Here is a 27,000-nt window from a genome sequence, read left to right as displayed (position 1 = left end):
CAAATCTGGGTCTCCTGCATTGTAGGCAGATTCTTTACTGTCTGAACCACCAGGGAAACCATATATATGTATAACAATCACTTTGCCATAAAGCAGAAATTAACACAACATTTGTAAATCAACTATACTTCACTAAAAATTTTTTTAAAAATTTTAAAGAGTATCTGTTCTCATGCTTTGTGAATCACTGATCAACTTCCTTCAATCTGGCTTCTTCCCCACTAATGCAAATCACTCCCTAGAAAGTCACCAGTAACATTCTTCTTGGGAAACCCCATTGCTTCTCTTGACACCTTCTCTTTTTTGGGCATCATAGCACATTTAATTCTTGATCATTGCCTCCTCCTCCAATCTATCTCCCCCATATCTTCCAGACACTCTCACCTGGGCTGGCTTTTTAAACTTTTAACCTGCTCTTTGGGGTTTCCTGAGGTGCCCACCCCTCCATAATTCTGCACTTTCACCTCAGGTAACCTAATTCGCTAGAAAAGTTTCAAAAGCATCTACATTGACAATTCCCGTTGGCTAATTCAGCCCTGGCATGTCTCCCAAGCTCTGGGCACTTTCTTGCGGGTGCACTGAACTTGACAGACTCTTAGCACAGTCAGAGCTAAAGCTGTTGTATTTCCGCACCCCACGACCTTCTGCTTTTCTTCTGGCAGCCTCACCTGAGGGCCTTGACAAGACGAGACATGTATTTGCCATTCAAGCTGCCCTTCGTGATGCAATCTATTGCTGGGTTCCCTGCCTCCAGCACCCAGCTTCTCCTGTCAATATCACTGCGTGTTTCCACAAATAAGGCAGATCAGATTTTTCCACTGCCTTTCTGAAAAACTCATATTGGCTTCCCACTGCCAACATGCAAATACTTGGCTATTTAGATTAAAGGTTTCATTATGGGAAGCAAGCATAAGTTCTAATTATCATTTCCATTCTTTGAGTGACTTTCAATGTGCTGGTATGACATGTGTGTTTAAAGCTTAGCACTCTAACAGTAAAGTCTGAAGAACGTCAGTCAGAAGCCTTACATATGATAAAAGGTTTTTTGTATTTTTTTTTAAGATTCCACATGTAAGCAATATCATATGATATCTGTCTTTCTTAGCCTGGCTTACTTAGCTTAGTATGATTATTTCTAAGTGCAATCCCACTCCTAGGCATATACCTGGATAAAACTATAATTTGAAAAGATAGATGCAGCCCTGTGCTCACAGCAGCACTATTCACAATAGCCAGGACATGAAAACAACCCAGATGTCCGTGGGCAGGTGAATGGATAAAGACGATGTGGTGTATATGCAGTGGAATATTACTTAGCAGTAAAAAGAATGAAATAATGCCACTTGCAGCAACAGGGATAGACCTAGAGATCATAATACTACAAGGCTTTTTAAACCACTAAACTTTATACACAGATGGAAGCTCTCCCTCTCGGTCCTGTTTGCAGTCTGATGACAGGAGTAAGGTGTCTAGCACACTGGGAAGAGGTACTGTGGACGATGACCCCTGTGTTTTACGGGCTTGTGCTAACATCTCCCCTTTCCCTGCAGGCAACCCACCCGCCACAGGCACTGGGACTCTGCTGATAACTCTGGAAGACGTGAATGACAATGCGCCCTTCATTTACCCCACGGTAGCAGAGGTCTGTGATGATGCCAAAAACCTCAGCGTAGTCATTTTGGGAGCGACAGATAAGGATCTTCACCCAAACACAGATCCTTTCAAATTTGAAATCCATAAACAATCTGTTCCTGATAAAGTCTGGAAGATCTCCAAGATCAACAGTAAGTCCTCTTAATGTTCCGTTGTTATTCTTCAGCTTTGAAGCCTAGTTTCCCTGGCTTGGTTTCTGTTCCAATGTATTCCTCCTTTCCTGCACTCTCGTGTATTCTCACGTGGTTTGTTTCAAGTTATTCACACATTACAAACACTGACAATTTTCCTACCAGCACCTGGACACAGTTTGTAAAAATATTGAATATCAGTTTTTTAGAAATGCAAACATGACAGATTTCCGCTTTCTGCTTCATCTCTTCTCTGCTGTACCCCGTGAGCTATGCACCCCATACTTCACCCTCTGCACCCACCCAGGTTTCAGCCTTCAAAAGCTGGGGATCTTGGCTCAGGTGCCTCTCCTCACTCAGATCACTGTGTTTACCTTAAATTTCACCAGCACTGCAGAGATATCTGGGCTATGCTTGCCTTCCTAAGAGAAGCACCAGTGCAGGAATCTTCAGAAAACCTTACCTCTAATCCTCCACCTTCCATTTTATGCTGCAGATCTCAGAATTGTAAAGTCTTTGTCTTTAAAATGACCGTGGCTTTGACTTTCAACTTTGATATCTTCTCCCATCTGTCCTGTCCCTCAATTAGGAAACTTGCAAGCAAGGCCCCTTTCCACCAATCCTTGCACGTGGACAGGTAGAATTTAAAACTTGTCCCAACATTTATCATCTGCCATGTTAAGACTGAAATATCAAATGTATTGAATTGTGAATCCCCCACTGCCCTCCCCTCCCCATGACAAGCAGGAGCTCACTCCTGCAATCACCTTGCCTCGCAATAAAACCCAGACCAGAACTCACATGTTACATACACTTTGCCATCAATAGTGAATTTATCTTATGATTGACCTGGTCAGGGCTGGGTTCCCTCTTCTTACCTCAGAGGTAGAGTTTTTGAGAGGGATGGGGAATTATACATTCCATTAAGTTTTGAAAATGTATTATACAATTGTGCATAAAATTTTCTATTAAAAAAACCTCATCTGTATTGTTATGGCTTTATCTCATATCTTATTTTATTAGCGCCTTTCTCTTGTTATTGATTCTATTTGCCTGTTTGTCTATTTTATTGCTTTTTAAAGAATGAATTCTGTTACACTGATTATTTTTAATTAAAACAGCCCTTCTCTTGTTTGAAGGGTTAGTGTTTTATTTGCTAGTTTTTGTGGCTGTCGCTGATTTGAATAATCATCCCCAGCTTCAGTTTCCAGCTGGAACTTTCTCATCAAAGACTTTCTCCTCTACCTACAGATCAGAGAATCTTCCTTGTGTTAACCTGCCATTTCACTGGCGTCATCATCCACGTTGGTTAATTCTGCTGCCTGTCACCTTCTGGTTAGGATAACCTTCATCTGTTTGCTTGTTTAATTTATTTATTTATTTTAATTGGAGGCTAATTACTTTACAATATTGTAGTGGTTTCTGCCATGCAACAACATGAACAAGCCACGGGTGTACATGTGTCCCCCATCCTGAAGCCCCTCCCACCTCCCTCCCCACCCCATCCCTCTGGGCTGTCCCAGAGCACCGGCTTTGAGCGCCCTGCTTCATGCATCGAACTTGCAAACTGGTCATCTGTCTCACATGTGGTAATATACATGTTTCAGTGCTATTCTCTCAGATCATCCCACCCCCGCCTTCTCCCACATAGTCCAAAAGTCTGTTCTTTACATCTGTGTCTCTTTTGCTGTCTTGCATATAGGGACATTGTTACTGTCTTTCTAAATTCCATATATATGTGTTAATATACTGTATTGGTATTTCTCTTTCTGACTTACTTCACTCTGTATAGTAGGCTCCAGTTTCACCCACCTCATTAGAACTGTCTCAAATATGTTCTTTTTATACCTGAGTAATGCAAGGATATCCAACCAGTCCATCCTAAAGGAGATCAGTCCTGGGTGTTCATTGGAAGGACTGATGCTAAAGCTGAAACTCCAGTACTTTGGCCACCTCATGCGAAGAGCTGACTCACTGGAAAAGACCCTGATGCTGGGAGGGATTGGGGGCAGGAGGAGGAGGGGACGACAGAGGATGAGATGGCTGGATGGCATCACCGACTTGATGGACATGAGTTTGAGTAGACTCTGGGAGTTGGTGATGGACAGGGAGGCCTGGCGTGCTGCGATTCATGGGGTCACAAAGAGTCAGACACGACTGAGCGACTGAACTGAACTGAACTGAATATTTCATTGTGTGTATGTACCACGACTTCCTTATCCCTCCGTCTGCCGATGGACACCTAGGTTGCTTCCATGTCCTAGTTAGCTGTTGTAAACAGTGCTGCAATGAACATTGGGGTACATGTGTCTCTTTCAATTCTGGTTTCCTTGGTGTGTATGCCCAGCAGTGGGATTGCTGGGACATATGGCAGTTCTATTTCCAGTGTTTTTGTTTTCAGGTCGTCACACTTTTCTTTTCCCTCCTGGTTTTATTTAATAGTTAAAATGCCTTCTAGATTCTTTTTCTTGTTCCTCCAAATTTTTTTTTTAATATTTATCATTGTTTATGCCCAAAAAGAGCCAGTTTAAAAAAATAGCTGGGACTTTGCTGGTGGTCCAGTGGTTAAGAATCTGCCTTCTAATACAGGGGCATGGATTCGATCCCTGGTCGGGGAACTAAGATCTCACAAGCCATGCAGCACAGAAAAAAAAAAAAAAAATCCATAGTCGACTGAATGACTGAAGAGAAAATAGCCCAAGGCCAAAACAGTGCCAGGTGAGATGGCCAGTTCTGAGTGCTGACCAGTGGCCTGGGTAATGGTGTGTGTTCTCACCAAGCATGGGCTTAAAGATCCAGTCCCCAAGTTGTGTATCAGTGTTATGAATTCCCACAAACCTGGGCCTGATAAAGACTGGGGTCTGAGGCCTGATAAAGACTAAGCTATAGGGACTTATAGCTATAGGGCTATAAGCTACAGGACTATAGCTATAAGTCCCTAAGCTATAGGGACTTCCCTGGTGGTCTGGTAGTTAAGAACCCAAGCTTCCACTGCAGGGGGTACGGGTTTGATCCTGGTTGGGAAACTAGGATCCCACATGCTGCACAGCATGACCAGAAAATAAATAAATAAAAATAATTTTTTAAAAAAAGACTACAGTGTAGAAACCATCTCCATGGAAACAGATTGGGGGGGGGGCCTGACTGCCCACCTTCAGAGTGTGTGGATTTTTGTTATTGTTGTTCCAAAAGTGTATCTTGATTATTTGAATTTGGATTCTTATATAAAAATGCTCTGAGCTAACAATTTATTTTTTCCAGCTTTATTACATATTTTTATATACAAATAAAAATTGTATATATTTAAGATGTACAATGTGACAGTTCAAGAGTGGGTTTTTACATTATTTTTTCTAGATGTTGAATGTGATCTTTGTGAAGATGTATTATACTTTAAGTCTAATGTACTTGTAGGGAGGTGTTCTCAGTACTCAGTCATCTCCACCAAATTGGGTCCTCCTGAAATTGAATAAATAGCCCTGAAGCACAGAACTCCTCCATGATGGAAGTGTTTTATCTGGTGTTCTCCGATATGGTGGGCTTCCCGGGTGACTCGGTGGTAAAGAACCCTTCTGCCAGTGCAGGAGATGCGGGTTCAATCCCTGTGTCAGGAAGACCCCCTGGAGGAGGAAATGGCAACCCACTCCAGTATTCTTGCCTGGAAAAACTCCATGGACAGAGGAGCCTGGTGGGCTCCAGTCCCTGGGGTCGGACAAGACTAGGCACAAACACCAACAAACGCAATCTGGTGTGGTAGCCACCAGCCACGTGTGCCTGCTAGGCACTTGAGATGTGATTTCTACAAATGAAGAGCTGAATCTCTATGTTTATTTGGTGTTAATAGATTTCTACTTCAGCACTCTTGTAGGTACATCAATGCACTGCCTGCTTTGAGACTTCAGTTGCTGAAGTTGCACTCTTGTTTGCAGAGGTCCCGCGCTCTCTTCTGAAGGCCCCCTTCTGTGTTTGCAGATACGCACGCCCTGGTGAGCCTCCTGCAAAACCTGAACAAGGCAAACTACCACCTGCCCATCATGGTGACAGACTCGGGGAGACCGCCCATGACGAACGTCACGGAGCTCAGGGTGCACGTGTGCTCCTGCAAGAACTCCAGAGTGGACTGCAACGCTGCGGGGGCCCCGCGCCTCAGCGCCACCGCGGTCCTGCTCCTGTCCCTGCTCGGCTTAGCTCGTAAGTTGGCCAAACTCCAGCGTGCGCACAGTGGGAAGACGTAACTTCCCCAAGCCCACTGTTTTTCCACACAGCTTCTTTCCCAAAATATGTATCCCAGAGGAAACATTCATTTTTACCTTACGTCTGTGTAATGGAGTGTTACCTGTAAAGGTGCTCCCACTAATGTCAAAAGGCCCCTTCACATCCCCCCGCCAATCTGAGGAACCGAGCAAAGGCACCCATTGCCGTCAACAGAGCAGATGGAGAGAAAGTTCCTGCAGATGACCCTGAACTTGAGCTCAGACAGATGTGCCCAGATTGGTTAACTGGTCTACCAGGGCCCTATTTCTCTCTGCATGGTGTAGCGTAATCTTTAGCTAGGTTTAAGGAGATTCTACACCCTTTAAAGAAGAATCATGAGAATACATGGAAGGACATGGAGGCTATAGGAAAAGAGGTGATTGCATATTCACACAGTTTTTTCAGACTGGTTGTCATGACTATGACATAATGAAGCATTATTTTAAATAAATGAACTATTATGCCATGTAATAGCGGTGTGAGCATCAAATAAATAGAAACGAGTATCAAATATTTCCTTTTGGGGGCTTACCAGTCCAGTTTTAACCTTAGCAATTATTAACATATAGCTAATGCCATTCAAAAGACTTTGGGGCCTCAGTATTTACCTTCTGAGAAGGTGAATGGTGGTGTTGTGAATTAGGAGGCTAAGAAAGTGATGATTAGAAAATAACGACAGAAATTATTGTATCCTGATGACAGTGTTCAGTGGAGTCAACAGGAAATCTCATTCCAACTTCAGACACGTAGAGCTCTGTGCTGAGCCACTAACCTCGGAGTGGAATTAGAGAGGAGAATTTACAGTGCAAAGTGTCTCCCTAGATGGATGGATAGACCGATGGATGGAAGTGAGGGATGGAGTGAGGAGAGAAAGGGAAGAAGAGGGGGAGAGAGAGAAAGGGGGGAAGGGAATATATATTCCTCTCTCTCTTCCTCCCTCCTCTCCTTCTTTCCTTCCTTTTTTATAAAGCATGAATATTACAGATGAGGCTGAAATCCCCTGTGTCCCTCTCCCCAGTTTCATTTCCTGTTCTCTCTCCCCAGAGACAATAGCTGTCATGAGCCAGCGTGTGTGGACATTGTTTACTGTTACTCCACACCACGTGCATACACACCCCATACAGTTCTACTTTGTGTGGTTTGTCAAACTTGGTCTAATTCATATTGTGTTGAGCCTGATGTGCTGGAACTCTCTGTTCTCCCTCTTTTCATTACATTTCCAAGCTCCATCTGTGTTTCTGTAGTTCAGGGGTTGGCAAGCTTTTTCCATCAAGGGCCAGGTGGCAAATATTTGGGGCTCTGGGGATCTCATCAGGGCTCTGTTTCATATTCCTTTTTATAGCTGTTTTGGTTCTGTCTTCTGTGTTTTACCACCCTTTAAAAGTATGAAAACCATTCTTAGCTTGAGAGCCAGGCAAACACAGTGCTCTGGTTCATTCACTCTGACAGCTAGAGAGCATCCCTTCCCATCCTAGGAATACGGCGCAGTGTACACCCCTATCAACAGACACATGGGGATTATTTAGTGTCCTGCTCTCACCAACTCTACTGCAGTAAACCTCTGGAATCTGTTTCCCACCAGCTTCTCAAGTGAGCACTAGACAGACACCAAGCAGAATTCACATATAGCAGAGTCAGGATAGACCAGAGGGCAGTACTTCCTGGGTGACTGTACAGAGATAAAAATGCTGTGTGTGCATGTGTGTGTGTACATAGATGGAAAAGATGATGGAGTAGCCACTCACACATCACCCACAACTGGTGGTGTTGTTTAGTTGTTAAGTCATGTCCAACTCTTTTGCAACCCCATGGACTATAGCCTGCCAGGTTCCTCTATCCATGGAGTTTCCCAGGCAAGAAAGAATACTGGAGTGGGTTGCCATTTCCTTCTCCAGGGGAATCTTCCCAATCCAGAGATTGAACTCACATCTCCTACATTGGCAGGCAGGTTCTTTACCGCTGAGGCACCTGGGAAGCCCACAAACACAATTCAGTTCAGTTCAGTCGCTCAGTCGTGTCCGACTCTTTGCGACCCCATGAATCTCACAATTACATGACACCAAAGCCTGACGCTCTGTGAACCAAGGCTCTTCAAGATTCTGCTCACTTACCAGCCCCCCTCGGCGGCCAGTGAGTGGTTTAATGGGGGCTTCCTGCTCCAGTTGTTGAAGTACAGATAGATCCCCAGCCCATCCAACCCAGGGAACCGACATCCCAGGTGACCGTAGCCTCCAGCACATATACCCAGTGTTTTTATATGTTTACACAATATTTTTTACAATAATACACATGCCTGCTACTCCAAATAATTATATTAAATACTAGTAAGATGTAGTCTGTTGAGATTAAAAGGAATATAATAGCCATGGCAGCATTTGCTTCCTCTGACAAGGGATTTTCTTGTTCCTCCTACTTTGGAGCACCCTGACCTACAGGTGTCAATAATGAGCAGGTTCCCCAGGATGGCTCACTTCTCATCTCTCCCATCTGAGCTCTTGGATCACAGTTAATCCAAGACAGAATTATCTGCTGACTGCCAAAGAACTCGTGTTCATTTTATACTCAAAATAGTTCCATTGAGAAAAGACAGGTGCACGCATTCTGTGTTTGAAATGTCAGATGCACTTTCTGTTCTCACCTAAATGGAGGGCCACATGGTTATCCCACTGCAGGTCAGGGCACCTGAGGACAAACCATAATTAGCCTCAGAAAGGAACCCTGAATCTCCCCATGCAGCTGGAAATGACCCTCCCATGTTTTGCATCACAAGACATGTCATTTCAGTCCCCAAAATAGTTAAGAACAGTTGTCATCACCGACCTGACTTCAAAACAAACCTCACCCTGTCCCTATATCAAAGGCATAAGATTATTTAATAATGTTTGTTTGAACATTAGAGATGCCTGCCAAATAAAATGATTCCTGTTTTATTATAGACCTAGCCCGAGATGTTCTTCCTAACAGAGAGAAAGAATGAAACTAATGATGTAGGCCTGTGAGAAACTGGCAGGTATAAGACGCCTTGAGTGGCTCAGACTATCTCCTAAGAGCAAGGTCAGTGTGGCTGACCCATGACAATGGCAAGAGGGCCCATAGAAATGGGTCCAAAATATTAAGAAAAGTGGGGGCAGGAGTCCTAATAAGACTGTAACTACCAGTAGGTTATAAAGTGCAAGGACAAGAGAACTTCCCCACCAGCCGTGGTCCTTGAATAAATGTGGAGATTTGGTAGAATCTGTTTGATGTTTCTTTAAAGCAGGGAGCGGCAAACTACAGCCCCAGGGCCGAGGAAGGCTCACTTCCTGGTTTTAAGATTTGATCAGAATACAGATGCTCCCCGTGGCTCAGCGGTAAAGAATCTGCCCACCGATGCAGGAGATGCAAGGGGTGTAGGTTTGATCCCTGGGTTGGGAAGAGCCTCTGAAGGAGGAAATGGCAACCCACTCTAGTATTCTTGCCAGGAAACTCAGATGTTCCATGGACAGAGGAGCCTGGCGGGCTGCAGTTCATGGGGTCGCAAAGAGTCAGACACAACTGAGCGAGTCAGCACAGATGCACAGAACACAGAAGGTCCGTCCGTTTACAGACTCAACCTGTGACTGCTTTCTGCTACTACCGCAGAAAGAGCTGAGTGGTTGCCCCCGAGACGCTATGGCCCAAAAAGTCGAAAATATTGACTCCTGGCTCTTGGCAAAAAAAGCGTGTCAATTTGGTCTTTAAAGCCTTTGTTCATAATACTGCAGGGCTCACGTCATCCAACGTGGGAAGAGAAAATGGGTTTTGCTCCTCCTCCCAAATAATATTCTGATTCAAGTAGACTCGCACGAACCAAACAGCCCTGTTCTGTGGCTTTTCTCTTTATTTTCTTCATTGCCCTGGTGGTTTTATCTCACTCTGTAGACGAGACACTGATGCTCAGAAAGGTCCCAAGGTGGGTAAGCATGGAGGCCATTGTTCATTATTAGACTGCCTCCCTTGTGGAAAAAGATAATAAAAACATTTCAGTTTATTATGATACCGTAGGTGGCTTTATTGCATTTGAGAGTTGAACTGAGAGAGACACAATTCCTACTTTGACATCCCAAAGTAAAAGAAATAAAACTAATGACATTGAAAGCAATAAAAAATGTAAATGAAATGATTTTTACTGCCAGTTTGTTGTTTAAATCACATGTTGATGACATCGAGGGGATGCATAATTCTCCCCCTAGGACCCTCCAAAGAAAGCAAGCTGGCACATCCATGAGGGTTTTTGTGCTGTGACAAGGCAAGTTCAAGGAATATTGTGCTGAAACCCTTTCAAACACTTTTAAAATTAATCCACGAGAGCAAGAATATAAAAGAACAGATCAGGTGAACCATTTGAATAAATACCAAAATTAAATGTCTCTACGCTGGAAAGGAGGGGGCATTGAATTGTAACCTTGATGATCACAATGAAGAAGTTTAAAGAGATGACCAAATGAGCAAAAAAAATGGTCACCAGAAATACTTTTCATTCTAATGTTTTTTATTAAGGTATTATTTGCATTCCATAAAATTCACCTATCTTAAGGATACAGTTTGATGAATTTTGGTAAAGTGTAGCCACTCCACAATCAAGATGCCATTCTTTGTACCCCTTTCCTGTTGATCCCCTCCCCAGAGTCCAGACTCCCATTGATCTACCTTCTCTGATTAGATTCTTGCCTTCTCTAGAATTTTCCATAAACAGAATTGCACAGTCCATGTCATTGAATGTGTCAGTATTTTGCTCCTCTTCATTGTGAAATATGTTATGGGCAGAGGCAGAGCTTGGAGGAGCACCAAGACAGAGTAGAGCAGACCATCCTCGGGCTGCAGACAGAGCTGGTCCCTCCAAGTTTATGGACAATGACGTCCTCTGATGTCCCAGGGCTTTCTGTGTGCCACACACATGCACAGCTAAGAACATTACATCATTGTGAACTTTTTTGTGCAATCAACTCAACAGTCACAGGAGATACGCTGTGGTCTGACTTGACTTAAACAGGGCTTGAGGGCTTTCCAATGGAGTGGGTCTTATTAAGTCAAAATTTTTTTCCTATTTTTCTCAAGGACCAAAATGATTATTTTAAGTTATAGGTCTCACACAGGAAAATATTTTTAAATGAAATTAGTGATGCCATTTTCCAGTCTTCAAATGCAAGTGAGTCTGAAGGATATAGTTTACTGCAGCCCAGGCCACCAAAGAGTTTAAGGCAATGGTAGCCAGGGCAATGAAAAATTCACCTGAAAAAAGGAAATTAAATGAGTTCAGAAGAGTCCTAACCCCAAAGGCATTCACCTGTCAAGCAGGATAAAGATCCCTCGGTATAGAAAATAACAATAAAACTTGCATCTGAATCAGCATGTTCATTTCCATGGCCCTTTCTGTGAAAACAGCTTTCTCCCTTAACCTTCTCAATATCATTTTATTTACACTCGAGTCACATTACAAAGATTTTTTTATCTAGAATTTAGAGCAGCTGCTCTAAATTTTCCAAACAGATACATGACTACTTTATTTTTTTTTTATATTGCAGTGGTTTTTGCCATACATTGACATGAATCAGCCTACATGACTACTTTAAACTCTAAAATCAATGGAGTGCAGCACAGGTTGTTGATGTTTACATGCTGACCCACCCCCTTAACAGATTTAGAATGAAAAGCCCTAAGCTTTACAGAACAACCCATTATATTCCAACAATCAATTCATTCCGGAATAGACTATACTTGCATTGTGGGTTGATCTTTTATACATTTTTGTTTCTCTGTAACACGAGTTTTTAGGGGTACCGTCTCCCTGTACAAATCCAAGATATAATAATAATTAAGCAAAGGTGGCAGAGAGCCAAGCTGCCTCCGTCCGCCCTATCATCTGGCAGACTGGAAGTCCCTCAGCTGGCCTAAAGACTAGAGAGCAAGAAATGCAGACCCTGACATAGGTCACAGAGAGGCAGGGAGGGACCGCGACCAAACAGGCAGCCTCGGGAAGCTGGGAAGGGAGGAGGGGGCTCCAAACGGAGCTCTCTGCCAGCACCTGGACTGCAGCCCCGGAAGAATTCTGACCTCCAGAGTGTAGGAGAGAGTGTGTGTGGCCTGCGAGCCACTGAATTTGCGGTCATTTGTGACAGCAGCCCTCGGGAACTCATACACCATCTCCGGAGAAGCACCAGTTACTGCCTTGCTTTTCTTAGTGACCAAAACAAAAAAATATATATATATGTATATGTGTCTGGGATGATGGTCCATTTCTAAGCTGCCAAGTAGGCTTGTTTATAAAACAGCCCAGCCCTGGGAGAACTGCAGAAGGCAGGGCTCAGTGAGGCAGCGGGAGGGGCCGTGGTCGATCTGAAGTGTGAGGCCTGTGGTATTCGCATTTTCAAAGAAGTCCAGCTTTTTGAGTCATACACCAGCAGAACTATTCTTTCTCTCTTCAAATGTTATGCTCAAGAAGAAGAAAAAAAAAACTTCCCCAAGGTAGTGCAATATTTATAAATGCATTTATTATAGCTTGCCAATCATGTATCTAGTATTTAGCTAAAATGTTTTTGAATCGAGTTGTTATATTCCTTGACTTGACTCTGAGTCTTTTCCATTCAGGTCTGTGAGAACTCCTGACATCTGAAGCTTGATTCCCAAGTTTCCATAGCAACAGGAAAAAGAGAAAAAAAAATCCAAATCTGAAGATTGCAGTTTACAGCTCTCGAACTTCACAACCAGGCCTCAATTGTTTCAGATTTTCGTTTTCTTTGCAATTTTCACTTAATCTGTACTTCACCATTTTGACAGCATCTTCCTTTTCCTCTTTAATTAATGGAATCCTCTGAATTTTCCCTTGAGTGTTTTAAACATCATGGCATAGAACTTGATCTTCTGGGAGGAGGAACAATGAATACTTTTCCTGATGTGTTTGCCATGTTGCTAGTCAGCACTCCACACATCCAGTTTGGTCTGTGGGTTAGTATTTGTATATGTATGCGTATCTGTTTGTGTATATACCCAGTATTTATAGAGATAGACTCTACAGAAGCTTGGTCCTCATATATTGTCACCCTTCCCTGAGAGGTTAAGCACAGAAGGGGTAGAAGCTAAAGCAGCCGACCCCTCCAGGGCCTCAGCGTCCAGTTCAGCACTAGGGCAGAGCACAGAGCTTCTCCTCGACCCACCGTCCAGGCAGGTCCACAGAGGGGGACAGTTTTCACTGCTGTCCTAAGTGAGGATCATCCTGGGTGAAGGTGGTGAGGAGCAGAGCTGGACATTTCACCATCAAATGCACAGCGTCTATCTCTCTGCATTTGTAAGTGTCCGGAAACCACAGTCCCAGTGGGTTTTCTGGGGACCCGGCCCAGGATAGAGAACCTTGCCCTCCTTGGCATATGTACAACAGCCAGTGTCATCATGGAGGTCACACAGGCGTCCGAAGAGCCCATCAGGTACCATGTGTATACATATATCGGCCCACATGTACAGACACATTTATGCGCATACACACTGTTCGTTTCCTATACACATGCATACAATAGAGTAAATACAGGTAGTTTTAAAAGTACCCTTTTGTGTGAATCGACGGCCGTCGTTTGCAAACCTGAAAATAAAAGATGTTCATTATGTATTGAGAAGTAATTGATTTTTATTCTGTGAGCATGCGAACATAAGACGGAGGTTAGTGCTTGTACCAAGGTTATCTTCTTGTCCATATGCTGTAACTGAACCATCAAAGCTCACACCAAATTTTTCTAGCAGATAAAGTAGTGACAGCCTGTGGCTTTTTCTTAGCGCTCGACACGAGCTAGGGTCAGGTAAGTGTCTTAGCATATTTTAATGCAGTTGCTCACTAGAGGTTTTAACCACACTCGCGCGCACACGCGGGTACGCACACGCTTTCTTATGCAATCTGTTTGCACCTGTGCTTTTCATTTTGCCTTCATAGGAACTAGAAGTCATATGTTGTCTTTACTGTAGTGAAATTATGCAGATAGAGTTCCACAGATTGTGTTTGTTTCTATAGTAAACCTTTTTGAAGCATATAGAATGCAGAGATTTTTTTTTCCATTAAAATAAATGGGTTTGGTGGTTAAAACTGCTGGACGGTAGCTCTTCTCTGATTTCTATGTTGGTGTCTAATGTCATGGACGCTGGGTCTTGACCAGTGTGAGTTCACACTTCTGGCTGGCCGTTTGGGTCCCCCGACATCAAACGGGTGAGTGGGAAAGCCAGCAGCCCCCGACGAGGGCACAGAGAAGCCTCAGGGGCAGCCTGAGGCTGACTCCAAGCCTGCAGTCGCACTTTACCAGGTTTCCTCTTCTGGCTTCACAGGACGCAGCCTCGTGTCTCCCCGGTGGACCCCGCTCCCCTCTTCCTGCAAGGCAGAGGGGAGGGCTCACCGCGGAGCACATCCAGCAGCATCCTCAGAGGCCAGGCGGTCAGCAGCCTGGCTCACAGACTCGCTAGCTAGGCATCAGGAAGCTCGCCCCATCCTGAGCCCTCCCTGGGGAGGAAGACAGACGTCGAGTGACCGTCCACTCAAGTGTAAGATCTGCCCTTGCCTCTCAAGCCCACAGGCTCTCCGGCACTTTACAAATCACGCCGGTAGCTCAACTTAGCTTAGAACACTGAGAAATCAGAGTAGAGGGCTTCCTCCGTGAACAAGCAGGATACGCCTTAATTTCCCCTATCTAAGTATATTCCCTGTCCCCACGATGCTCAGCAAGACAGAGATATTTGTCATGTTGCTCTTTTGAATCCGTTCAAAAACAACAAAACAGACCAATTCTTAGGTGCCAAAATGGTACCATTTCCTGAATCATAGGGTGTATTTAAATTGCTAGAATACAGTCTCACTGGAAAGCAAAGGCAGAATCAAAATGTTATTTCATAATTATGAATGTATTTTATTTCAGTCTAGGTTACTGGAAAAGAAAAAGTCAAGTGAGAGCCAGAAATTGCTTTCCCATTACCAAGCACAAGACTGTGAGGGTTTTATTTTCACTGAATGAAGTCACACCTTCTCCATTTTTTAATTAGTGTATTAACCTATTAACATCTCAGTTAATTAAAAATTACATTTTCTCCCCATTTTACACATGATTAATTGTTTCAGATGGTTTGTTCTAACAAGAACGTGCAAACATTTTCTAATTTCAATACAAGTTACCTTTGATACTGCCAGTTCTCTCCCAACGGACATCGTTCAGGTAGATGTACCTGCCCTGGCTCTCTGCCAGCACCTGCCAATCTGAACATCATAACAAAATAAACCCAGCTACATTTCATGGTAGGTGTGAAATCAGAGATGTTGGTGATCCAAAATTTAACTCCTGTCCTCCCAAGTACCAAACCAACTCACTACCAAACTGACTGAGTGGGGTGGAGAGCTGAGCGGGGGGTGTTGTGTGGGATCTTTAAGAGCTTGCACTGTACTTGGCTATAGACAAATTCTAAAGGGTGTCCAAGCATTTTCTGATTTTCTAAGTAGAGCGCACTAATCTAGCCACGTGTAGTTGACTTAAGCAGGACTTAAATCACACCAGGGAGAGAAAAGTCACAAGAGAATGAGCGTTGAGAAAGAAGAAACTACCTTTTCTATTTAACTACTAAATAATAGAAACAATAGTAATAATGATGGTGGTGATAGTGACAATGATGATGATGGTGACGATGGTGATGTAGCTGCACTTTTCATAAAGATGATGCAACCCATCTTATTTGGATGTTGAGACTCGGAAGATTTGGGACTTCTTGTAATCCTATGATAATGGGCTTTCATAATTGTTGGTCTACAGCAATCAATAATTCCTTTGCTATGTAAAATGCATTACCCTTATCTTATTTCCTTTTGCTACTGGATTAGCCCACTGCTGAAAAATTTCTCTATTTTTGACTGTGTTTGGCTCAATAGTAAAGAATCCGCCTGCCAACGCAAGAGACGTAGGTTCTACCCCTAGATCAGGAAGATCCTCTGGAGGAGGGAATGGTGACCCATTCCAGTATTCTTGCCTGGGAAATCCCATGAACAGGGGAGCCTGGCGGGCTACAGTCCATGGGGTCGCAAAAGAGTTGAACACGACTGAGTGGCTAAACAACAACAATGTAAAAGCATATACAAAATCTGTAGAGACAGGAAAAATTGATGGGACTGGATGTGTGAATAAGGGTTTCAGATAGGAACTTTAATTCTATAAATTAAGAATAAGTCTATGATTTAAACAAATCATTTAGATAGTCATCCAATTGGAGAGGCAAAAAAGCTTCTTCCTACCATGCATACTGCATCACTACCAGAACAGTAATCATTGGAGGGTTGCTGAACTTCGTAAGCTTTTGAAATTTTGTTTGGTCCCAAGTCGCTCAGTTGTGTCTGACTCTGACACAACAGGCTCCTCTGTCCATGGAATTCTCCAGGCAAGAATACTGGAATGGTTGCCGTTCCCCTCTCCACAGTATCTTCCCAAAGCAGAGATCGAATCCAGGTCTCCTGCATTGGCAGGCAGATTCTTTACCCTCTGAGCCAGTCCCAAGTGCCTGCTGGGCGGCAGGGATGCAGTAAGAAGCAACTGGTGTAGTAAAACCATAGTAATTTTCACTACAAAGCTCTGAAGTCTTTGAGAAAGTGGTTCATAGAAGTCCTATAAATATATGCTGAATTCTCCATTTTCTGCTACTTTTTAAAGCTTTTCCTTTATAAAATTAAGTCATTCTTTATAATATACATGCATTCAGATTATTAAAGGGTCTAAAATGAAGGCTATGTGAAAAATTTTTGCATTGTCATGCACTCGTGTCAATCCTGTCCTGGTGTTAAATATTATTTATTTCCCCCAAGATAAAATTTTTCAGAAATTTTAAATGAATTTTTTCATAGACATTTAAAAGAGATAAAAGTTTATTATTTAAAACTTTTTTCATTCAACTGAAGATACTGTACCTTTGGGCCCTAGTTGCTGACTTGCTTATAGTCTCTGGGCTATAAATTAACGTTTGATTTACTGTGTAGTTGCCATGAAATTTTAACTTGTTTGTGAAACAGTCAAATAAAGGTGATCTGAGATTTTTAATGTGTGTGCTTGGGCTTAGACTGGCTTTAGTACAGTTTAAACACAGTGACAGAGCAAAGGTATATTTTTTCAAATGGTGCTCTGGTTGGCCTATAATATTTAATGACCAAAGTAAAACCAACTGCTGCCTGCCTGCCTAATAATTAACTCTTTTCCTATCTTCTTTTATAACAGTCAAATCCTTCAGACTTGGAAAAAAACATATAGATGATTGGTAGGTAGGTAAGTAGGTAGATAGAGGTAGAAAGATACAGAGTGAAATAGAGAGATAACCAGGTACAGGAAGATGTCAAGAAGATGACTTAATTCAGATTTTAAACAAAAAGGGGAAGGGAAGGATGCTAATACTTGGAAAGAGCCTCCTATGGTGAGATATTTTACATTATTTGTGTGTATTTGCATATTATGTTGTACATATTACATTATACATTATGTTATTACATTTATATGTAATATATAACTATATATTACATAGATAATTTATATAATTCAAGGAACAGTGAAATAGAGATTATCCCCACTGTATAAATGAGGAAACTCCATTGACATAGTTAACACTGTCTTAACCAGGTCTCACTCCTTTGTCGTTCGGCTGCTCGGCCATGTCTGACTCTTTGCAACCCCATGTACTGTATCACGCCAGGCTTCCCTGTCCTTCACTATCTGCTGGAGTTTGTTCAAACTCCTAGTAAGTGTATGTGTGACTCCAACACTGATCTTTTCCTGCTTATCCTAAGCCAGTATCACCCGTATGTCGCCAGGAATCAACGGAACCAAGTTTGTATCATTGCACCCAACGCGTGAAATTGATGATGACAAAGCCACTGAATAATGACAAGATCAGTGAAGCACACCAAAACCAAACTTGTAAGTCAAGAATCGCTAAGACACATTTCCTTCCTCCCTAGGCAGTCTGTCTACAGGAAATTGCTAGTTTTGGTAAACAAACAGGAAATTGGTTTCTTGTCAGGCAATCACGGTGACACTAATTTGGAAAACTGCCACAGTGAACATGAGAAACATCAACCAGCACGTCAAACCAAAAGCAAAACAATGGGAGGTGGATCGGGATGCCACCGGTGACACCATTCTTCCCACGAAAGCAGTTTTCTGTTCTTTTGAGAACGCAACCTCAAAGAGACCCTCCCAAGTCAAAGTCACCAGGGGCTCTCCCCAGGGTGCACTCCAGGGATGCTAGCAAAACTTGATGTCACATGGGAATCCATGCCAGGAAGACTGATCCTAAGGCAAAGGTGTTTCAAAGTTAAATTTGTCAGAACTAAAGTAAGTTTTTGTTTCTCTCCATAACAAACCCTGCCTTTGGTGCTCCTCCTCCGATCCACCAAGAACGGACCCTGAATCCCTGCCCTGCCCTTCCTCACACCAGCAAGGCAGCATCTTCTCTGCTCAGGATTACTGAAGGCTTGTTCCATACAAAATGGGTATCCAGCACCTGCAGAAGTCCCCAACCGTCCTGGTTGTGATTTATCCCCAAGGAGAAGAGATGTGTTCCTCTGATTCAGCAGCATTTCCCAAAGTGTGTAATGACAAACTACTTAAAGCAAGCACTACCTCTTTATCTCTGCTTCCCTGCCTTCTCTTAGGGCAGAATTTTCTAAAACTGTCATCCTACGGGAGCATCCTCACGGTTTAAGGACATCCATCTCCCACCTCCCCTAACAGGACCACACTGAGATGCCACTCATGCTGTCAGTTACAGCCATAGCATGGAACTGTATACCTTTAAATTTGTGATCTTTACTTAAGTCAATATATTTTAAATGAAAATTGTGCCTACTATGAATAAAAAACCAGCATCACTCGGGATATATTCAAGTGATGATCGAAATAAATACAAAGCAAAATGGCAGAAAGAGAGGCTCCAGTCCACATGCCCTCCCCCAGAAACATCAATTTAACAACCACTCACAGATCAGAACACCTTTATGGAAGCCCAGGAGTACACCTGAGATGTTCCAGCACCTCAGTGGAGCAAAAAAAAAAAAAAAAAACGAAAAAGATGCCTTTCTCAGAGGAATCTGAAAAAGGGCAAGAAGAACAGTTTCACTTTACCGCATCACCCGTCCTCCAAGGCAGCCCAGCTCAGAGCCAAGAGACTCCTTGGTCCACAGTTTCTCCTTTGGGAAAGCAAAATGAGTCTCTGCTCCCGCCCACCTTTGCAGGACGTTGCCCAAAAGGCCACTCTGTCTGTTCTGCCAAGAACACAGAGGCAGTCTGCACAACTGAATATAGTCTGAGCCAGCTAGAAGCTGAGAGGAAGTGGCCCAGGGCTTACAGCACTGAGGAATCTCAACAACTAGCCACAGATCCTGCTACCTGGCCAGTCTCCACCATGAGTCCTGCTCACAAACAATATGAAGGCTCCTCAAAAAAATTAAAAATAGAACTACCACATGATCCAGCGGTCCTACTACTAAATATTTATTCAAAGGAATTAAAATCAGGATCTGGAAGAGATGTCTGCACTCTCAGTTTCACTGAAGCGTTATTTACTACAGCCAAGGGGTGGAGCCAAAAGACCCTGATGCTGGGAAAGATTGAGGGCAGGAGGAGAAGGGGGTGGCAGAGGATGAGAGGGTTGGATGGCATCACTTGATGGACATGAGTTTAAGCAAACTCCAGGAGTTGGTGATGGACCTGGAAGCTTGGCTCGCTGCAGTCCATGGGGTCACAAAGAGTCAGACATGATTTAGAGACTGAACAAAAACAAAGGTGTGCAGACAACCTGACTGTCCGCTGATGGATGAGTGAATAAAGAAAATGTGGAGTATATGCACAATGCAATATCATGCAGCCTTTAAAAAGAAGGAAACCCTGCCATTTGTGACACCATGGATGGACCTGGAGGACCTTTTCTTAAGCAAAATAAGCCAGACGCGGAAAGACAAATCATATTTGACCTCACTTGTATGTGGGATGTAAAATAGTTCAATTCACAGAAGCAGAGAGCAGAATGGTGGTTGCCAGGGGCTGGAGGAGGAGGAAAAGGAGAGATGTTGGTCGAAAGGTACAAAGTTTCAGTTAAACAGGATAAACAAGCTCTGGAGATCCACTAGAGAATAGTGCTCATAGCCACAATACTGTATACTTAAAATTTACCACAGGGTATTCATTACATTTAGTGTTCTTTACCACACATTTAAAAAACAATATTACTACTTTGTAACACATTATAAAGTATATTTTATTTAATTATATAAAATGCATTACCTATGTTATAGTACATATATTTAATATTTATTAATAGTATATGTTAGTGTATCAAGGAAACTTTGGGGGAGTGACAGATATTTCTGGTTCTGATGGGGACAATGACTTCATCAGCTCAGTTCAGTCGCTCGGTCATGTCCAACTCTTTGAGACCCCATGGACCTCAGCATGCCAGGCTTCCCTGACTTCACAGGCACATACTTACCCCCAAACCCATCGAGGTCACTTCCGCCTCTGAGGGAGAAAGGGCTGAAGTGATACGGGTGCGGATGGAGGGACGTGTGTAGGTGAGCAGGGAGGTTCTGACAATAGTCTGTTTTCACTGCAAAGTAGAATAGTTAGTCACCCTCTGAGAACCAGGGGATGACGCTCGGGGTCTAGAGAGACTGGAAAGGTTTGGAACGTCCACTAAAGGCTGGAGCCAGCGCAGCCCGGGCCACCAGAAGGCCGGGGCACTACAGCCTGAAGCTGCTGCGGGGCATCGTCAGAAGGGACCTGAGACTCACTTGTACTCGGTGACCTGGAGACCCCAGTGCACACAGCTCAGAGCAGACTTAGGTCCTAACAGCCTATGTGGGTGCCAAGTCGGGAAGGAAAGAAGCAATGACAGCTCCTCGCGAAGGCCCGCCCTGCGGTGATCACTCCTCCCCTGCTCACCAACACGACACCTCACTGCAGTTGTAGACACGGAAGTATCAGTCCTGCTTAGTGCAAGTCGGGGAACTGAGGATCCAGAAACAAGGCCCGGCCTGAAGCAAAGCGCAAGCGTGAAAATAAACCCAAACCATCTCGAAAGGGGAAAGGAGAATTACCTCAGTCACCCCGTTAATTAAGAAATAGTTTTAAAAAAAAATGCACAGAGGAGATAAGACACTTAAACAGAAACGAGCGTTGTTCAGACCAAAGTTTTAAAGGTTAACTGCTAGTGCCTCACACTGAATACAGTAGTTTTGTTAAGAGAACAATATTCAGTTCAGTTTGGTGTGTCAACCCCGCAAGGTAAGTGTATCAGTCAGCCATGATGATAAACTCGTGGAACTTTTGCATAAAGCAGCTGTTTAAAAGATGTTGACCTCCACACAGAGAAAGTAGGTCGTCTTTCTGCCTAAGTGCAAAAGAAAAAAAGCCACCACTGAAAAAGCATCAAATTTTCTGGCTGTTTTGAAATTTTCAGTCGCGATAGAAAGGTCTCAAAGTCTCCTGCCAGAAACACACACCAAACGAAACTCCAGATCCAAGTGCTAAATCATGTTAGTGAGGTGATAAGAAAAGGGCTGAGGGGCTCCAGCTAACCGATCATGTCTCTGACTTGGGGGTGGTCACACGAGTGTGAGAACTTCGTAAAACATCGTCTAGGATTTTTGAACTAATCCAGAATGTATGTTCCACTTAAAAGTGAAAATCAACCTGCCCCACCAGCCCGGCATCTCCACTCGACCCTCGTGGGGAGAAGGAAAAACAGTGTGTCAAGGGCGTAACCAGGACGTCAGCTGGGCACCGGGGAGTGGTGGGCGCGCCCCTCATCCCTGGGACCTCAGTATTACCTCCAAGGCACCTGACCCCTTCTCCCTTCTCGGGGTTTGTGGGGTTTTGTTGGAGGACAGGCGGCGACACAGGTCTAGGCTCGGCACCTCTCTGGAGCTCAAAGAAAGCCACCGCAACCTTTAACGACGGCCTAGGAAGAAGCCAGGGGCACTTTTCCAAACTTTAGCTTCACAGCACGTTCGTTTCACCTTTTTCCTCCCGGGGCGGGGCCAGGAGCGGGAGTGGTGGGGACGGTGGGGTGGGCGTGGCGGGGGCGGTGGGTGGGCGTGGCTTATGGGAAGGGGCGGGGAAGTGCTGGGCGGGGCCTCGCCTCCGAACGGAAGCGCACAGCGACAGGCCCTTCCGGCGCGTGACGCGAACTACGACTCCCAGAATGCCCAGTGGTCCCGTGAAACTGGCCTCGGTCGTCGCGAGAAGTAGCCGCTGGGGCGTCTGCGCGAACAAACGGAAGTATAGGTGAAGGTCTGAGGCAGCACCGCCAAGCTGGGCACCGGGGAGATGGCCGAGACTGACCCGAAGACCGTGCAGGATCTCACCTCAGTGGTAAGGGGCGGCTGTATGAGACGCGCCTGAGGCCGCTGCAACCCTGGGCGACTCCGGCGAGGCCCACGGACCGAAGCGCCCTCTCCGCGGCCGCGCGGGGCGGGTCTCTGGAGGCCCCGTTTCTGAAGGCTTTGCGGCCGCGGCTCCCCTACCTTGAGTGCCCCCGGTCGCTGTCTGTAGGCCCCTCACCTGCTGACGCGCCCGGGTCCCCCGGCCCCGCCCCATTCACTCTCGGTGACCCCCGGACCCCGCAGCTCCCATCCCCAACCCTCCGCCCCGCGCGCTGCACCCCAAACCCACCAAGGCAGCGGGTCCAGAAGGGAGGGGGCGTCACCATCCCTCCCACCCCACCCCCGCCCCAAGTCTTACTCACCAGTTGGGGAAACTGAAAGCCAGACAGGGAAATTGAAGGCCACGGAGCTGCGGAGCATTGGGGCTGAACCCGGGGTTCTTGGTCTCCCCAAGGGACCAGAGTTCTACCCTGATCCCGTGACGGCGTCTCTGGGGTAAGCGTGGGGTGTTGTGTTTTGTCGTTTCACAGGTGCAGACACTCCTGCAACAGATGCAAGATAAATTTCAGACCATGTCCGACCAGATCATTGGAAGAAATATCCTTTATTTGTAGTCAGTCTCTAATGGGTCATTGGATTCCATTTTTCCAGATAGTAGTGGCGATAAATGGGTAGTTTGCAGGTCAACTTCCACTTGTCATTTATCAGATTTTTTGTGTGTTTGTTTGTCTTAGTGAGCTTAGGTGCGCACTTCCTGAGAAGTACTGTGCAGAGATCTAGGGATACAGCTGAGCTAGATCCCTGGCAGCGAGGAACTTTCAGTCTATCATAATATTGTCTAGAGTGGTTGACTGTGAGCTAAGCATTTCATGTGTAGATCTCCCGTGATCCTCACCGTCACCTGACGAACAGGTTGTAGCAGATAAAGAGTCGAGAATCTTAGAAAAGTGAAAGAACTTGCCCAGGTCCTTTCACAAGAATAACGGCAGGGCTTGGATGTGCTCTAAGCCAGATTCTGACACTGTCCAAAGGAAATTAGGAAAGCACTTTGATTAGGCCGCTGTGTTGAAGGCGCTAGTCTGCAGGGACCTGGGGGAGAAGGGTAGGAAGTGGAAACTCTGGTGCCTTGTCTTTAACTTCCCCACTTGATGATATGAGCAGTCGCATTGATGACCTGGAGAAGAACATAGCAGACCTCATGACGCAGGCCGGGGTGGAAGAGCTGGACGGTGAGAACAAGATCCCGGCCACACAGAAGAGCTGAAGGTGAGCGGAGGGAGGAGCAGGACCCTGGTACAGGTCCCTGTGACTCTGATGTAGGTGGGTTTCCTCTCCTTCCGTCCCCAGCCACGAACCAGCAAGCATCCCTTTGTTGTTGCCCCTGGGAACTCCAGGCTCTGAATTTTTCATGCCAAACTAATTCCTTATGAGGAGTATATTTTTCCTGTTTTTATCAGTGAAACCTAGATTACCATTGAGTAATATTAGATAACACTGAGTTTATACCAGTACAGCCAAAACAAAAAAGTGTATTTTGTTGGCCTGAAAATTCGAATCACTGGCAGATCTTCCAGTGGCTTTTTGGGGATTTTTTGTTTAAGAGAACACCCACTTGGCCACCGTCGTAAATGCCATAAGTTCTAGGGATTCTCTTGCAGGAACAACCCCTGCACGAGGTAAGTGCCAGGACAATAACTGATTATGTATGATTTAGATGACCTTAACTATGCGATGTTAACCCTTCATCCTAGAGTTGATTTGAATTTCCATGGGAGAGACTAATAATCAAAAATAGCAGTTAAAGCAAGATAGCTAGACACATAGATGACTGCTTTCGTCTCACCATAGTGGATTCCTTCATGGTAAGCCTTTTCTAGAGTGTGGCATTTACCTCATTACAACCCAGAAGTCATTTTTAAACTCTCTTTGCACTTTTAGCATTTTGTTATTGTTGTCAGTTGCTGAGTTGTGTCCGACTCTTTTGCAACCGCTTGGACTGTAGCCCACCAGGCTTCTCTGTCCATGGGATTTCCCACCTAAGAATACTGGAGTGAGTTGCCATTTCCTTCTCCAGGGGAGCTTCCTGAGCCAGGGATTCCTGCATTGTAGGCAGATTCTGCTAAGATACTGCTGAGCCTCCTGGGAAGCCCTTTAGCATTTTAATTTCCTGTAAAAAATGAAGTTTACTGTGAATGTTTAGGTAACTAGAGTACCAAGCAGAATATACAGGAAAAGACACCAAATTCTTTTTTTTATTTTCTGAGCATATCCTGGCTGGACCAAGTTATAGGTAACTATAAAATAAAGGTTGCTTTGAAGCCCAAGAAAATAAAGGTTTGAGAGGTAAAAAATCTTAAATTTACTGTTATCTTAATAGTGGATAGGGTTGATGCACTATGTGAGTAAATCACAAAGTTGTTTTTGTGGTTGTCACCTTGATTCTTTGTAGACTTGGGCAATGTCCTTCCTGTCTTAGGAGCTTCTCCAGGTCTCATGTCATCCAGCTGTCAAAAACCCCATCAAGTGAATGAGAACACCCTCTCAAGAACTGCGGGATTGAAGAATTTCAAGTGACAAGCATAATGCAAGAAAGGGAGTGGGAGTAGGAAACAGTCACAATAGACTTTTTAATAAAGGTTTTATTGTAGTTTTGCTAGGATTTTATGCAGACAAAATACATTTAGTTCAAATGAGGATTCTGAAAGGATTTTTTGTTACTAATTCTATGTATTATTTTTGTTTGTCCTTATAGAATGAATAGCACATTGATGGCTTTTCCTTTTTCAACAGGTTGCTTGTCTTCGCTGGAATCTGAAACACCTTTTTACAAGCCAAGAGGAGACAGATGGCTTTTTCAACTAACTACTATGTGTAGACAGGTTTTATATTATAAAGTGTGCATTCTTCTTACCACATACTATAGAGTTAGTTTATGGAGTGACTTCCCTCCCCTGCCCCCCATGTTTCCTAAACATGGTGACTTCACATCTTGGACCTTGGTCAGTTGTGCTATTAAACACTAAAACTTCGGCAGTTCCTGCATACAGTCGTCCAACTTTCTAGTGTATTTTCGTGAGGTTATTTTTTTTTCTGTCATTCCCTTTGTAGTAGTTGCTATTTGATAGAAGTTGCTGCGTGATTTTTCTATTAGACATAAAGTAAATTCTTGGTTATAATTAGATTTTGTGAAGTAAGGCATTTATAGTTAAGGTTCTTTGATTCTCAGAGTGAACCATTGAGTGAACACCAAATAGTGTGTTGGTGATACTTTTCAAGTGGTTAAAAACATTTAAAATTGTGTATTCGTAATATCTGGCACTACTGTGTCGCCAAAACTCAGAACTGAACCACAATCTTATATCTGAGTCCCTGAGGCCAGATGCCACAGTAACTTAGAGTGACCACTGCCACTTTAGTGTTAGAGTTTTTAAATATGGAAAATGACAGAGTTGCCTGATGTGATGAGGCTTTCAGTAGTTAGAGTTTTGCATGAGATTTGAATTCTTCAGTCGGACCCTACATTGTCCATTCACAGTCGTTACCATAGGAAATCTGGCAGGATTGTACAACTCAGTTACTCCCATCTTTCGAGCTACTGGCCAGTAAAAGAAACAGAAGAGGAAAACAGACCATGTTAAGCCCACACCAGTTGTTTGGCTAGAAGGTGATAAATAACTTGTAGTAGGCTTGAGTTTTTAAGAAACACTGCTGCTTTATACTGTTCCTACCTGAATTCAAGCAGAGCAGTGGCTTTATTCCTGATGATACTGCTCAGCTGAGTGTATCAGGAGTTTTGATCCTGGAGGCAGTGTTGACAGGAAGGGGAACCACATGACTGTCGCAGCAGGGTGATTTTGTAGAGAAAATGGAAGAAGTTGAGGAATGAAATAGTGTTATGGAGAGGAAAGCCCATAGTCAACACAGTATGATTTTTTTAAAGTTTCCTATGTCACCAGTCTTAATTGTATTGGAAATGTATAATAAGATTAAGGAATAATGTGTCCTGTTTATAAAGTATCCGGGGAGCACAAAGGATTCAGTTTCTTCTGGACAAGATGGATTCCCCGCTGTTAGCCCCGAGCTGCAGAAAGCCCTTCACTGGGCTGGTGGGTCCTGCTGTGGGTTTGGCCCTGAAAGCCCAGAGCGCACTGGGGCGGGACAGGAGCTCATCCAGGTGCTTCCAAGCCTGGGAGACGGCAAGTGGGCAGTCGGGTGTGAGGAGCTGGCTTCCTTAAGTAACAGGAAGTTTTCAGAGGAAACTCCCCTGACCAAAAATACCTGCCATGAATAAAGGTGCCTGAAATCCTGCTGTTGATGCTTCCTTTTGTGTCACAAATGATTGGTTTTCCTAGTTTTCATACCATTTTCAGGTGATCGGCTAGAACCTCTGGAAAGGTTCAGTACCAACAGCCAAAGTGGGTACGGATGGGAGGTGCTGGGGAGACTGTGCTGCCAGAAAAGAAGGCTAGGCTCACAGCCACGACAAAGGAGAGAGCATCGTTGCTATGGGGACAGAGTCCAACAGACAACATACAGTGAACCTTTTAAAATCCTGTCTGTACACTGACAGTT

At 44.2% G+C, this 27,000-nt stretch overlaps 2 protein-coding genes across 5 annotated transcripts in view; both read left to right on the top strand.

The window, feature by feature from the left end:
* Nucleotides 1-13,663, top strand: part of CDH13 (cadherin 13) — a 980,082-nt gene extending 966,419 nt beyond the window's left edge. For all 4 annotated transcript variants that reach the window (XM_070451475.1, XM_070451474.1, XM_020883418.2 and 1 more), the window contains 3 exons: nucleotides 1,551-1,784; nucleotides 5,757-5,975; nucleotides 12,645-13,663. In XM_070451475.1, the coding sequence (XP_070307576.1) occupies nucleotides 1,551-1,784; nucleotides 5,757-5,975; nucleotides 12,645-12,652 (461 nt within the window). In that variant the 3' untranslated portion in view covers nucleotides 12,653-13,663. The remainder of the gene's footprint in view (nucleotides 1-1,550; nucleotides 1,785-5,756; nucleotides 5,976-12,644) is intronic.
* Nucleotides 13,664-22,250: 8,587 nt separating this feature from the next.
* On the top strand, nucleotides 22,251-26,735 carry HSBP1 (heat shock factor binding protein 1). The gene is made up of 4 exons (XM_020883419.2): nucleotides 22,251-22,417; nucleotides 22,959-23,025; nucleotides 23,574-23,694; nucleotides 25,219-26,735. Exons 1-3 carry the CDS (start codon nucleotides 22,373-22,375, stop codon nucleotides 23,690-23,692), a joined length of 231 nt encoding a protein of 76 aa, XP_020739078.1. The 5' UTR covers nucleotides 22,251-22,372; the 3' UTR covers nucleotides 23,693-23,694; nucleotides 25,219-26,735.
* The last annotated feature ends 265 nt before the right edge of the window (nucleotides 26,736-27,000 follow it).

Source organism: Odocoileus virginianus, chromosome 20 (genome assembly GCF_023699985.2).
Source record: "Odocoileus virginianus isolate 20LAN1187 ecotype Illinois chromosome 20, Ovbor_1.2, whole genome shotgun sequence".
Lineage (NCBI taxonomy): Eukaryota > Metazoa > Chordata > Mammalia > Artiodactyla > Cervidae > Odocoileus > Odocoileus virginianus.
Note: the sequence above shows the minus strand (reverse complement) of the source record. Positions and strands in the feature narration are given on the sequence as shown.

Excerpts from the sequence above, each read along its gene's own strand:
- HSBP1 (XM_020883419.2), top strand. The coding sequence starts at position 22,373 with ATGGCCGAGACTGACCCGAAGACCGTGCAGGATCTCACCTCAGTG. Across the intron at positions 22,418-22,958 it reads TGCAGGATCTCACCTCAGTG|GTGCAGACACTCCTGCAACA; the intron begins GTAAGGGGCGGC and ends GTCGTTTCACAG. Across the intron at positions 23,026-23,573 it reads CGACCAGATCATTGGAAGAA|TTGATGATATGAGCAGTCGC; the intron begins ATATCCTTTATT and ends TAACTTCCCCAC.